Below are 14,940 nucleotides of genomic sequence, written 5' to 3' on the forward strand. Positions count from 1 at the left end.
GGAATACTATTAATTAAAAAAAAAAAAAAAACTTTAAATAGAATTTATTTAATAATCTGATTAAGTATTAAAATGAATACAACCAAGTTTTCTAGGTGGTAATGCTGAACAGACCTTTCTGCAGCAAACATAAAAGATTCCGACTTGGAAAAACTGAATTAAACGTTATTCCATACATGCATAAGGAGCAGCCCGAATTCATGAAATTTCACATAACTCCTTAGCACATTGACAGGCCCCAGAACTGTATGCAATGCTAAAAGAGCAGAATCTTATTTCTTTGCCATTCTGCTAAGAAAGCACAAAGTTTCAAAGCAGCTGAAGGTGAAAAGAATTACCTTTGGCAAACATGGCTCTGGTGTTAATAACTCCATAGATGCACTTAAAGATCTACAACTAGCGTAAGCTCTTGAGCTAGATGCAGGCCGTGAAATTTTATCCAAGCTCCCCCTTGTAATATCCATTGTAATCTAAAACTGAAGAAAAAATAACAGTAATAAAAACACCTTCCAAACTACCAGTTTATTAGTAAAGCAAGAACACGAGCCCATTTCGGATGTAGATTAAACAAGTTTCAAATCCTTTCTGGCAATTTAGTATCAAGAGGTCTGTCTAGTACGGATTACCTTACTACTCAAGCAGACAGTTTTTACATATAGACAAATATATACCTGCATCACCAAGCTAATCAAAGGATTCGAGTGTGCTTACTGACAGTGATCTTCAGATTGCATGAACCTTGGAAGTACTTGCACACCTGGCATGAGGAAGTGCCACAGCTTATTTTGTTTTGTGCTCAGCGCTTCTAAACAGGGGGAGCTCCCAAACCCAAAAGACCATATTCCCCGTCCCCTTTCAATTTTGCTTTTAAATGACAGACGTAGATTCATTGCATCAGTAAGGTTGGAAGAGACCTCCAAGATCATCTGGTCCAACCATCCCCCTACCACCAGTGTCACCCACTAAACCATGTCCCTAAGCACCACGTCCAACCTTTCCTTAACACCCCCCAGTAATGGTGATGCCACCACCTCCCTGGGCAACCCGTCCCAATGCCTGACTGCTCTTTCTGAGAAGAAATGTCTCCTCGTTTCCAACCTGAACCTCCCCTGGTGCAACTTGAGGCCATTCCCTCTAGTCCTATCGCTGGTTATCTGCGAGAAGCAGCCGACCCCCAGCTCCCCACAGCTTCCTTTCAGGTAGTTGTAGAGTGCAATGAGGTCTCCCCTGAGCCTCCTCTTCTCCAGACTGAACAACCCCAGTCCCCCCAGCCGCTCCTCACAGGACTTGTGCTCCTGGCCCTTCCCCAGCTTCGCAGCCCCTGTCTGGACGCGCTGCGAACTGACGGGAGTTCGGAAATTGACGGGAATGAGGCACCTGAGGAGCGCTGGCAGCTTTCCCAGCGCCGAGGTAAAGACAGCAGTGCCCGTTGAGGCGAGGCTTACATGTACCGAGCCCGGCCACGGAGAGGTGGACGGACGGACGGACGGACTGACTGACTGACTGACCAACGTACGGACGGACAGATGGGCGCAGAGGCCCCCGCCCGGGCCGGCCCCAGCCCTACGCGTTACACTGCCGGCGGCGCCGTTGCCGTGACGATCCCCCCCCCCCCAGTCACCGCTTGAGCCGGCCTCTCGCGAGAGGCTGGCTTGGGCCGGGCGGAACCACTGTCGGGGCGGGGGGGGCTGGGGGGTCCGCTCCTTGCCTCCTGCGGGCTGCCTGGGGATGCGGTCCTGTCACCGGCCCGGGGGGTTGAGGGAAGGCTGGCCGCGGTGCTGAGGCGGATGGTGGTGGCAGGGGGTGTTGGACCAGGTGGGCTCGGAGGTCTTTTGCAACCCTAACGATTCAATGAGGGGATTAATTGCAGCGTTCTGATCAGCCTGTAAATAGCAGAGACCGCTACCAGCCCCTGCAACTTCATTTTGTATCTCTGTGTGTGTTTAAAGTCAGGTTTCCGTCGGCAGCAACAGTTTACAAGAAACGTTTTGAAGGAACAAACTGCGCCACGCTCAAAGTAAGGTTTTGACTGGCAAACATTTCTGCCAGAATAATCCCTAATTTCCTGGGGGCATGGATTTGTGATCTGCAGTAAGCTCTTGTTGACATTGAGTGCACGACAGACGTTTTACTGCCCCGTTACGGGAATTGTCCTTATCTTCCTGGCATTTTTTTCTGGCATTTAGTGCAGTAATACAATAGCCTTTATCATTAAGTGGTAAAGACAGACAGAGAATACTCTAGCAGTGTGTTTTAGCCTCCTACATGAGCATGCTAAGCTCCAGGTATATCTATCCGACTTTTTTTTTTTTTCTGGAAGGAATGGGCTATTGTTTTTGTTTTCATGTATTCATACCTTTGTTAAGAATACATTCTCCTCTCCATGTGGTTTGTCTGTGGAGAACACTTGGAAAGGAAGCAATAATTAAGTACGGAACACCACGGGGGACAGCGCGTCTCAACGTTCAGCAGTCTCACAATAACATGACATCTTTAACCAGTTTTAACGTTAACATTTTTGTCCTTCTGTCTTCTGTATTCTGTGGCCTTGGGTTGAAATTTCTGAACTTTTCTTATCTACAATGCTTAGGAAAAGAAAAAAAAATAAGGTTGTTTCTAATGGCAGTTGAAATTCCAGGAGCTGTACATCGCTAGGGATAAACTTGAGAGCAATCCAACCTGAGACCCCTCGAAGCGCCGACGATGCTGCTTTCCTGAGGCGCCTGCCCTGCAACTGAAATGAGCTCAGCAAGGCTGTAACGTACCAGTCAGGACGCAGCAGTCTTCAGTCCTCTACTCAGAGGTGAATTTTTGTAGAGATTATTAAATATTAAAGAATTTTGAACATTACCGATGGTGGTGTATTTATAATGAAGTTTGAACTAGTAAAGCAGAAAAAGGGATGTGATTTTCTTTTTTGCCTTTTGGGGAATATGTCAGTTTTGTTCCATGATAAATGAGACCTATCTGGAACATGATGGGGATTAAAAAAAAAAAAAAAAGACTGAATGGAAGAAAACTGTGCCTAGAAAGGGCATAGCAAGAAAAGCACTCAAAGCTGTGCTTTTCATCCTAAAAGATAGGTTACAACATCATGAAGATGCATTTAGACAAGCTGTCTTGATACTCGGTCACCATAGCAACAGAATTCATTTATCCTTTTCTCCCTAATCCCGTCAAGAAGAAACACAAATGAGGTGGGAAATACAGGAATTTTTTTCCTTTTAGTACTGCTTATATTCATACTCCTCTGCTGAACAATGTTTTAATACACAGGTAGCCAAAACAGTACCTTCACTGTTGTACTGGTAGGAGGGCAAATTACCAAGACTTCATTTAATACTTACTACGTATTTGATATTTTAAATTTTCTTCGCATACTCACATGAGGTAGCTTTGCTTTACAACAGGCAATAGTTTTAAGGTAGACTGTAACAGTTGCACTACTGAGAGCAGGATGAACACAGCTAGTGTTCCTATTAATTCTCCTAAACGTTTGGGGAATAAACAGACCCTTTTCTTGTAAAGGACAAATAGATTATTATCTTTGGACTGGTGTGCACCAAGTCAAGAGTAAAAAGTCAGGAATTCTGGGTCATATTCCAGCTTTTCCAGAAATCCACCGTGAGGATGAGCAGCATTCTGCAGTACGCTCCATCAGCAACAGTGATGCAGCATAGAAACCGGTCAGCTGAGGAGGAAAGGCCGTACTAAAATGCTAAATTCAGAGTCAGCGGTAAAACTCCCATCGTGTTCAATAAAGCCAGATTTTCATTCTTTGATTTGCATTTGGAATTTCCTGCCTTGACAAGGCTGTCTTCTGTGCTGCTGCTGGAAAGCAGCAGGTTGAGGAGGCTGGAGCTCGGCAGGGTCGGCGCTGTGCTGAGCTGTCTGCCCACGCGGGGTGCAGAGGGCTGGAGTCCGCTCCCCCCCTCGCAAGGGCACTGGGACAATGAGGCCCTCACAGTGCCTACTGACAGGACACAACCCAGGCAAGACATACAGGGCTGGGTTTCACTGAAAATAGAAGCACAGAAGAAAGAATACTGCTTAATGTGCACCAAGGAATTTTTTGAGTAAGCCGTCATCTTGGTGCATTATGTTTAGCCATAGGGATGCAGAAGAGCAACTAAGTAGAGAAACAACCCTGGTTTGCCTTAATAAATGCTTTTATATTCAGGAATTGGATCTGACTTGGTATTTCTTATGCTTTCTTTAAAAAAATAGCCCACTTTCTCCTCACGGATAAGGAACAAGAGAACCACTCCTACGTACACAGAAGTTAATGCTCCAGTAATAAGATTTATCCCTTAAATCTATTTTCACAGCCCAAATTACACCAGGCTTTCCTTTCTTCTATCCCCACAGCTTTGCTTGGTACTTCAATTTTTTCATCAACAGTCACGGAGAAGAATATCTTACCAACACCTCTGATGGTTAAAAACAAACAACATAAAAAATTTTGCTTATCTTCAGTGCAATATTTTGACTTTTTTATATTGAATGCTGTAGAACATTTAGCCCTGTAGAATTTGTTTGAAGAAGCCTACAGACGGCAGTACTGACTCAAAGGTACCACTGCCTTCAGTGAAGTTACAAATCAAACTCTACAAGTCAAATACTCCGTCTTGCATAAAGAGTCTCCTGAATTACTGTTTTCTGATGACAGGTTTCTATAGAGGCCATACTATGAATCTTATACAGATGTTTTGTTCCATGCAAAGATGTACTCTTGGGTATTTTTTCCATTTCTCGTAAGAATTCCTATGGATAAACTGTTGGAAGAGGGACAAAAATAAAATATTCACAACTATTACATTCTGAATTAATTCTTCAGGTGTAAAAAAGACCTTTATTAATTTCTAGCTGAAAGGTTTCTGTTAAAGAACTGTGCTCAAGTTCTTATGTGTGTTACATTTGAAATAAAAATATATTTTTGTCTCAACAGTCATAAAAATAAACACAAACCCCTTGCTTTTCCAGATATAAAACAATCCTATAGAATTTGTCTCTTCAAGTTTATCACTGGCCTTTCATTCAACATGAGAGGTGAAAGGGACAAAACTAAGACCAAGTTTGTTTTCCTTAAACGAAGTTCAGATCTGAGTAGCCATTTATCCATTCATTAATCACAGAGGCTTTGGCCAGTATCTATGTGTAATTGAGCCATAAATATTGAATCTAATCAAAATTCATAAGGAAACTATAACTTCTGCTTTGTTTTTGATGTTTGGGGGATTTTTTAAATGGATTCTGTTTTCAGTAACTTCAGAAAAACAAACAAAAATATTTTTATCAGTACTTAGAAAAAAGTCTGTCTGCAATGGCACTTCTCTACCTCTGTCACAGAAGAAACACCTTTTCCTGGAGTATTTCTTCTGTCTGATTCTGGGCAAACTGTGTCTGCCTCCTCATCTCTGCATCTAAGAGGCAAGGCAGCTGGGGAGACTGCTCCTTGCTCCCAAGCTGAGAAGTTCTTGAACTAGCAAAAAGTGAACAGCACTGAAAACAGAGAGGAAAGAGAGGAAAACTATTTACACAGTAATTTACAAAACTTTTTTAAAATTATTTTTATTAAAACATTTGCTTTGAATGCCATGTAGAAATCTACCACCTCAGAGCCACCAGAAGCTGTCGACTTGCTTCACACACATGAAAGGAAGAACAGGTACATCTCCAAATTTTGCTTCAGCAGGTTTTCTTTTTGTCCACTTTCAACAGTAACTCTTTGGATTTGGCAAGCTACTGTGAACTTGCCAAGATAATTCACCTTGTCCTTTTAAGAAGTATGCTTTAAAGAAAACCACTTTCATAAACAGACAGTTACAATAGGTGAAGGTCCAGCATGCACCGAAGGGCTGAACTACAGGAGAACCACACGGAGTGTCTGGGCATTACTAGATTGTGCTTTTCGGAAACTACCCACTGAGACAACAGTGAATGCCAATAAGAAGGAAAGACTACCTGCGACTGAACAAGGATTAAAATGCCAGGGTACAATAGTTTCAAGGTCATCTAACAGACTGACACAATTCACACAGTATAAACAAGGTGATGTGCCTGTGATGATGCAGGGGGCAAGCTGCAGTACAATCAACTCTCATAGAAAGGCTGCTGTGCTGATACCAGGGATGGTGCGACTCTGATTCACCAGATTTGGAAGTCTCATGTTTGTACACTGGGTGGTCTAATCTGTGAGACAAGTGGAGTAAAGAGGATTGGTATTTATAGCAGTGAAGGTAAAAGGAAAACCTCCCTACCTCTTAACAATACTGAACAACAGCATTAGCAAAACTTGCCTTTTGCAGTCCTTTATCAGCTTCCTCGCTCAACAGGTTCAATACAAGGCTACTAGCATTTCTGACCCTTTTCTTTCATTTGCTAGCTTTCCTGTAAGAAAACAAGCAGAATGCACCAATAGATACAAGTCTATTTTAAGGCTGACCCCTTGCTTATGTACACAATACATACATAACACTGTTGGGACATTGTGTCCTTTTTCACAGGATCAAAATGTTACATTTATGCCCTTGGCACATATATTCCCGGAGCTTGAAGTAAAAGCTAGATTGGAGACAATGCAGGACAAATCCTGACCCCAATAAACAAGAATGTATGTTTTTCAAAAAAGAAATGGTATTTCAGGATCTTTTTATCAGGTTTGTGACACACACAACAATTTGGATATCCTTGAATTTGCTGAATTTTTAAGCCAAAATATAGTTTTAAGTTTTAAAAAAGTTTAGTTCAACAAATAATTGGTAACTAATTTGTGCAAGAGTCCAGCAAGTTTTATTTGAACATTGATTTGAGAAATTGGCTTAATAATAGATGTACTTAGTAGTCCATCTTATTTCATTAATGAATTGTGCAGAAGCTGGCTGTGTCTGTTTACAGGAGGTTAGGTCTTATCCATTTTGCATCCTCTTGTACTCCCTAAATCCTTTCCTATTAAGCTTCTTTGATAGCCAGTCCATTTTAATACAAGGGTCCCCAGCAAACAAACAACCACATTTCCATTCTTCAGTCATAAGAAAAGTGTTCCCAAAGCCACGTCTGTTTTTTGAAAGCTAATCAGGAATGTATTATTGTAGGTATTTCACAAATAAAATCAAGAATCACCATCTTTCAATGTATTATTTTCATGAAAACACATTAATAAAGAACACTTGTGTGTGTGTGTTTCCCTTTTGTTTGTTTTAATTGTATTTGGCACAAAAAAAATCAGCCTGTAACAAATTTCAGCACAACAAAGATCCATGGGATCACACATTTAACAGAAGGTGACCTTCATCTGTCACTTAAAGCTCCTGCTCTTCCTAAGAATCCACCTTGGGAAAGATACTGACTTTATTGTTTCTGCTGATTTTTCTTTCTGCTTTACATTTAGGCTGCTTTGTCTGGATTAGCTCTTCAGGGGTATTCCCCAAAGGAGGCAGGAGTCGCTTCTTACTGTTCCGGTTTTCTGAGAGCCACTGTGGAGGCAGCTCAAAGGGACCAAAACCAAACTGCATGGAATACTTGTCATTTACCATATCAGCTTCAGTGGGCACAGCTGGCGCTACCTGAGCTGCAGAGTCTGCAATCATCTGCGGTGCAAATTTGTGAACCAAAGTCTCTTCTACCTCTAAGCTGGTGGTAGGTATTTCTTTCTGCTGAAAGTCACCAGAGCCAATGGACTTAGTTTCATTCTCCTCATCCTCTGTTGGCTTGAAGATTTGTTGTTGCCCAATGTGAAACATCTCCAGAAGCTGGCTCCCTGAACGGACATTGGGCTCCAGATTAGCATCTGCAACACCACCCGAGCTGACAATGTTTCTCCTGCTATACCTTTGGTGCAGCTGTACTATCGTCCCCACTAAGCACTTCCGTACAGATTTGTTAACAGTTAAAAACAACAAAGGATTGGCTAGCAAAGAGACCTTGGGCAACCAAATGGCAGTGAGGAGCAAGAAGACTGAAATATCTGAAATATTGAGTATGGTGCGGTAAACCACCAGAGTCACGTAGGGAACACTGCAGAAAATAAATATCATAACCATAGAAAGCAGCATGGCATGAAGCTCAGCTTCTCGCTGGGAGGCGTAAGGGATGGAAATTGTATTCTGAGGGGTCCTTAAGGCAGCTATGATGACTTTTTTCTTCTGGCTGGCACTCAGTGCCCTGCGAATAAGAATCATGAAGAGAAATACCACAGCCACTGGTACAATCACAGTGGTGATGTTATAGACGATGACGTAGATCAGGTGGCCAAGGGAGTAGCTCCAGGGTTCGGAACAGGTGGACATGGCATAAATATCAGACACATTGGTCACAGCAAATACCGGAATGCTGGCCACTATTGCATGGGCCCAGATGTAGATAACCAGGTCTCGGGATTTTGCATCAGATATTTTCCTTTCCAGAGGGTATAAAACAGAATAGTACCTGTTGGGGAACAAAAAAAAAAAAACAAAAAAAACAACACAACTTATACAATGCTTGTTCAGAACAAGCATAGCACTTGTGTGAAGCCTCTCACGAGCTGTCTGAGCATAATGCTGCCAAATCCCTGACTGAGCTGCCAACTGACTACCTGCTGTGAGAGAAAAGAAACAAGGGTCTGGTTTTGCAGGTCTGTTTGTAGGAAAAAAAAAAATTAATATTTGCAATTCAGGGTCCCATTAATGGTGAAAAAAATTTCACTTCAATGTGTATAAACATTATTATGAAAGAATAACTTTTCTACTTGTGCACTGAACAGTATATTGCACACAGCACAAACGCTCAGAATATGTGATGGAGATACAGTTATAAAGCTGTGGAAGGCCAGACATTGTTAATTTGAATAGCTACTTTCTAATGGTTTTCTCCTTATATTTGGATAATAACAGCTGTTGGCTACAGATTACATGCACCTGCTGGAAGTAAAATGGAGTTTCGCTTTGCACATGCTCTGGCTGGCAAAGCCCTGAGCAGAAGAGTAGTCAAACACTGAACGCTCTGTGTACCTTAAAAAAACACCACACATCTCTGACATCAAATTTTCATTCACCGATTCACTGTTTGCTTACTGCTCTGAACTTTTAAGCTTACTGACTTTCCACAGGAGACCTAACCTTTTACTCTTATCCTCATAAGCAGTAACAACTTGTGGTTTTTATTAGTAAGATCACAGAAGTTTTACTAGGAAAGGCCAAATTATAACTGTTCCAGTGGCAACACTGGTATGCATTATAGGTAACGATACTGTACTTACCAAGTTACCAAGAGACTTACCAATTTATTAGCTTTGTTTTTGTCAAGCTAACTTTCTGCAGTGAGACATGTTAACAGACTAACAATTTTATCTAATGTATATAAATACACTATTTTAGCAATATAAGTTATATTACAACAGTATTTACCTTTCCTTAAAAATACCTTAGTCACTCTCAAGATGATAGAGGTGGGATCAATGACAGCTAATAATAATAAGCAAAATTAATGGAATCCTAAAATTTATGCAGTCCAAATGTCCACCTCTGTTTTAGACTTATGTTCTATATACAAAATTTCTCTGAAATAATTCTGGTTGTATTAACAGGGGCCTTTATTTCATTTTATTTTTCCTTAAAGAAAACTAGATTTGGAAATTGAAATTGTTGGACAACCTACCCGAGCCTGGCGGAGCCCCTGGAGCCCACCTGGTCCAAGCCCTGCTCAGGCAGGGCCACCCAGAGTAGGGTGCCCAGGTGGCTTTTGGAGATCTCCAAAGAGGAGACTCCAGCACCTCTCTGGGCAGCCTGTGCCAGTAACAGCATAAAACAACACTCAAGAGCGTTTACAAGACTAAAATGAAAGGGAAGAAAATAGTACCATGAGTGAGAAAAATGGGAGGAAGAAAAAAAAGAAATCAAGCATTACCATCCTGGCAAGTTTGACCTCTTACCTGTCAAGAGCAATGGCTGGAAAACTGAGGATGGTCACTGAGCAGAAAACTTTGTGCAGGAACTTGGCAATTCTGCAGAAGAGCATCGTGTAGATCCACCAGCAGCAGTGTGGACTGGCACTAAGAACAATGTCAAAAGGCACACAAACCAGGCTGGCACAAATCCCCGAGCAGGCCAAATTCTTAATGAACCGGTTTGTTACAGACTTAAGTACCGATGTTCTGCAAGTTGACCACAGCACCATGATGTTACCTGTGAGTGGAGACAGGAAGGATATCAAAGCAAACAAACCTAACCAAATGAACAACAACAACAAACACCCTCCCCCCAAAAACAGCATTAATTTTAACAGCTCTGATTGTTCTCTAATATTGCAAATAAAATGCACCTGCTTGGAGTTTGCCAGGAGTCACTGATTTGAACCACCACACTGCTCAGGCTAAGAGGTCTGTAACAGCCAGTGGCTTGGCAGGTCAGGAGACTGGAAACACTTACACCAATTACACCCCAGCCACCTCCTCCCAGTTACCAGTAATGAATAATTGGAGACTTTCAGAGATAAGTGCTTAAGCAGAACATCCAAACTATGTTTTCAGGTGCTTATGTTGACTCACACATGAAGTGAGTGATCTTGTGCATCCAAATTCAGAAGTCTGCTAAAGTGCTTATATTTTAATAATTACTGCATTTTTTAAAACAGACAAATACATTGTAAGGAAACAAATACAGATGTGCTATTAATCTGTCTCTCTGTAAGTGGAGCACAGCAGATTGCTTTTCCTTCCACTGGCCAATGTAATGGCACAGAAGGCCCCTGTGAAGCCACATCCAGAAGAAATTTGATTTTTTTTCCCCCCAAGAGATTCTGAATATACATAATATTGTGCCATTAAACAAATAGGACAGGAAAAAAAAGACTCTATGCACATAACTTCACTAAAGAACACACTGAACGCAACCCACTGTTTTGGATATTCAAGCCCTACACATCTGTTTCAAATAGGGAATAGACAGGAATCAGCAGCACAGAGAGAACCCAGGATTAGCTAAAACACAGTTTTTACCTCCCCATCTTACTTTATCCAGATCTCAGGAAGAAATACCACATCACAGAAACAAAATTTTCACCCCAAATTTCTCTATGATTTTAATTCACAGCAGCACAAGAGTACATGTAGCAGTCTGTTCTGGCAGCTCTGGGCCACTTCTGCCATGTACCGAGATGTCATAAAAAACACTCAGAAAACAGGATTTTGTGTCTCCTTTGAAAAACTGTCTTTAGCAAGCTATTTATATTTTATTTTAAAGCAAATATATATTAAAAGAGTGCTACTAGGAGAAAAAAAGGCTTAATAGAACAGTGCAAAAATGACGATGAATTTACTTTTAGAGTCTTCCCTCTCTTGACTTTGATCAAACAGCAACGATTCTCAGGTTTCTGTGACGGCACAGGGGAGGGACGCTAGGGAGGGAGAAGGCGGCGAGAGGCAGGCAGCCCCTTCTCTCCTCAGCCCCCCATCGCCCCGGCACTGGCTCTTCCCTCCCGAGGCAGGCGATGCGCAAGGGGCAGCGAACTCTCAGGCTCATCAGATGCTGTGACAGGCACTTTGTGGTACCCAGGCAGAGGGGGGGGGTTACGGTGCAGAGCTGGGGAGGATCTCTGCTAGCACAGCTGAGCAGGGCACACGCACAGCCTGGCCCCAGCTTTCCACCCATGCCTGCACAGACAGGGTTTTGGCTCAGGCTCCAGCACCTACAACTGGGATTTTCAAGTGCTGTCTCCTGACACAGCATTTGAAGACTCATTGACAGCAACAGGAAACAAAGATTTTCAAAGCATGTCAAAACTGGAATGCAGCAAGGCAGCCAGAATAAGTTAGAGTATTTTTACGGATATGTGCAGACCATGCATTTCTAAGCAAGATGTTCAATTAAAACTGAAAGCTGCCTTATGTTTCATCTAAATGTTTGTCACATATACATCATAAAAGCAGCATAAAAACATACAAAGTTTTCTCAGGGGGCTGACGAGCATTCTTTGTAAACTTACAAGGCAGAGTTACTTTCAGAAAGCATTCACCCTTTTATGAAATGATCTGACAAAGAAAAGGAAGCAAACATATTCTATACAGCTCCCCCTAGTAATCAGTCAGAGTTTTTAATGGAGAAAAACCTCAAGTGGAACATGCATCTCTTGATGATACTATGCCCTAGCTAATCAATTCCAATGGAGGTTTTTTAAATGCCTCTTTCCATAGGGCACTAGGCAATAGACGGTAAATCATCTTGCCAGGCAGCAGATCCAGGACAGAAATAAAATGTAATAGCTCAGTTGCGTGACTGATTAAACTATGTTCAAATCTTCATACTGAAGAAGTACTGCAATCATTCTTTGTTAGCCAGTCCACTGTGCACTAGGCAAAAACCGGCCTGAATGATCGGTGAATTAGTAAAATTCTCAGCACTAGCCAAATTACGCAGCTTTGCTCATGTGTAAGCTAGTTGTTTCGCACTAGCAGTAACTCCACAGTAAAGGCCAGTATCACACTCGTAAAATATGATTCTCCTTGGTTTTATTTCTCCTGGAGACGTACTGTGCAGTACCACTAGGTCAACCAAAGCATAGCTACCGGCACAAAAGCACTGCTTGACAAGACAAGCCCATTTATTTATTCTGCTGCAGCTGGACAGCATGCATAGTGGAGTTGAGCTTCCTACCTGCAAGAAGAATCGTTCTTACCACAGACTACGTCAACAACTGCATACTGTCGATAACACGTATTACTGACATCGGAAGCTCTTAAGTTGATATGTAATTGATTTATGAGACTGTCAGATCTTAGTGTTTTGATAGGGTAAACAATATACACAATGAGAGAACATCTTACACTGCTGATTGAGATACGAAAAAGCAGCTGCAGTCCCTCACAGCTGACAATTCCTTAGCTTGATTTTTCTAACCAATTAAAAAAAAACACCCTACCAAGCTTTTATTTGCTGAGTAGAGTTTCCCTATGGTTGCCCACAGAACCAAAATGCCAGCGAGAATATATTGTTCATGTGGCCAATGTGTATAAAAGAAAACAGGGAAGTAACATGAAATATCAGAAAGACAAGTTTAGCTTCTTGATAAAACAGTAGCCTTCATGCACCATCTCCAATAAAAGCATGCAGTATTAACTTTGAGATCTACCTCACAGACATACTATTTAGGTCTGCAGTATTTAAATGTAATTTGTAATTCAATTTTCTACATACTGTGTCACGTGTCTTATGCCAATTCCTTTTGGGTAGCTGACAAAATATTGAGTTACGTATTTACCAGCTGATGTACTTTAAAGAATGGAATCATCGTCTGGTTTTGGCAGGTGCTTTCGGCTTGACAATATATTCAAAAGGCAGTATTCAATCAGTTGTATTTAAAGCTTCCAGTTACTAAGAGATAAGCAGTCAGCCAAATCACTGGCTTTCAAACATCTCTCTGACTTCCCAGTTATTAAAGAAGTACTGCTCACATAGTAATAACATATTACTACAATGCCCTGAAGTAGGGGAGAAGCTGTGTTTGTTTTTAATTAAAATCTTTCATCTGGTTTGAACTGCATTGATTTTATAACCTTACTTCCAAAGCGAGTTTCACCTCCATTAAATGATTATAAATGAATAGAAAGAAAAAAAATCAGAAGGTTTAAAAATAATTATTCAGAAGCTGCTAGAGAACTTCTGAGCTACTCTTCATGGTCCTACAGAGAAGCTTGATTCAAGACTCTAGGTTTTCAACTGTTGAATTACTTCTACACATTATGTCTTATTGTCATTGATACATCACAGAGCCACAAGGACATGAAATTAACTCTGGTGCTGATTGATTCTAGATGGAAATGGAAAGACTAAAGCATACAAAATACTGGTTCTAAGATAAGGAAGAGCTCTTAGACAAAGTCAGAACCTTAAAGGCAAAAAAATGATAAAAAGGCAGGTGTTCACTTGGGGCACTGGAAAATTAATGAGTGAATATCCTTCAGGGTAACATTCTCCCTCCACCCCTCACTTGCAACCATGAGTAATTTGCATATTTATAAGTCCCTCTGATCTGATGAACCAGATGATCAGCTTCAGCACAAGCTAGTAGCTCTTTCTGCTGACGCTTTTTAATCAAGTATTTCCCTTTATGCAGCTCAAAGCCACACAGTGAAAAAATTACACCAGAAACTTTGTATAGCATCAAATATTAAGAAGCTTAAGAACAGACTGCATACATTTCCCACTTTGTTCCTTCTCACCTTTCAGAAACTACTCCTTTCCATGGAAGAGGATAACAACGTTCCAGGCAACAAGGTAGTTCAACAAGCATTACAAGCAAAGGCACTCTGCATCTTCTCACAGCGTGCAGAGCCACTTTGCTGTTCTACATGTATTAGTCATTCACTGTTGAACTGCAAGTCACTAACCTACCAATGATATTCCCTGTGGAGTACAACTGCAACCAGGCTGTTGCATGTCCTCACAGTAGGCAAAGCTGTTGTTTTCATCATGGGTTCTTCTCTGAGGTATTTCTGCTGGAGAACTGGCCCAGGGCTACACAACCTTGGATTAAGAATTGATGAACTACACAGGAGTGGCATTGGTTAGCTTAGAGACATCCAGGGAAAGCTAGGGTGGACAAGCAGCTGGAAAATGTGGCATCTGGCTGTTTACCTGCAAGTCCTGGATATGTGCATCATTTATAAGCGATCACATGTGACAAAGCATATCCCATAGTGGTTGCACAAAACTCCAACACTGAAAGAAAAAGTGCTTTTCATTTCAAAACGTATCTTTGGTCTTCTCAGAGAATGAGCCAAGCCTACAAATCACCCTTACTACATTTGACACTGGCTGGCAACATTATCAATACACAAACTGAATGAGGAGAAATGTATCCAGCTTCCCTGTGCCTTTGAAAATGTCTCCAGGTAAAGAAGAGGAATAGGAAATACTAAAAGCGAGTACTGCATGAGAAGCAGCTCTTCTCACATTAGAAACAAAC

The 14,940-nt window shown here is 41.5% G+C and overlaps 2 protein-coding genes and 1 long non-coding RNA gene across 6 annotated transcripts in view; 1 reads left to right on the plus strand and 2 right to left on the minus strand.

Moving 5' to 3' along the window:
* Positions 1–1,560, minus strand: part of FSIP1 (fibrous sheath interacting protein 1) — a 90,155-nt gene extending 88,595 nt beyond the window's left edge. For 2 of the 3 annotated variants that reach the window (XM_083837958.1, XM_083837956.1), the window contains exons 1-2: positions 1,378–1,560; positions 339–476 (exon numbers count right to left, since the gene is read on the minus strand). In XM_083837958.1, coding sequence (XP_083694084.1) covers positions 339–464 — 126 coding nt within the window. In that variant the 5' untranslated portion in view covers positions 465–476; positions 1,378–1,560. The remainder of the gene's footprint in view (positions 1–338; positions 477–1,377) is intronic. The other variant, XM_083837957.1, reaches the window with a different exon arrangement.
* Positions 1,561–1,692: 132 nt separating this feature from the next.
* Positions 1,693–4,352, plus strand: LOC310900257. Of its 2 annotated transcripts, XR_014584955.1 has the most exons (4): positions 1,698–1,815; positions 1,950–2,017; positions 2,639–2,803; positions 3,607–4,352. It is a non-coding gene; the product is annotated as an uncharacterized lncRNA (long non-coding RNA). The 2 variants fall into 2 exon arrangements; XR_014584954.1 differs by lacking the exon at positions 3,607–4,352 and having other exon boundaries at positions 1,693–1,815; positions 2,639–3,584.
* Positions 4,353–5,156: 804 nt separating this feature from the next.
* GPR176 (G protein-coupled receptor 176) overlaps positions 5,157–14,940 on the minus strand; it is a 41,697-nt gene continuing 31,913 nt past the window's right edge. The window contains exons 2-3 of the mRNA XM_083837959.1: positions 9,911–10,163; positions 5,157–8,427 (exon numbers count right to left, since the gene is read on the minus strand). Of these exons, the coding sequence (XP_083694085.1) occupies positions 7,320–8,427; positions 9,911–10,163 (1,361 nt within the window). The 3' untranslated portion in view covers positions 5,157–7,319. The remainder of the gene's footprint in view (positions 8,428–9,910; positions 10,164–14,940) is intronic.

Source organism: Anser anser (assembly GCF_964211835.1).
Source record: "Anser anser genome assembly, chromosome: 5".
Taxonomy (NCBI): Eukaryota; Metazoa; Chordata; class Aves; order Anseriformes; family Anatidae; genus Anser; species Anser anser.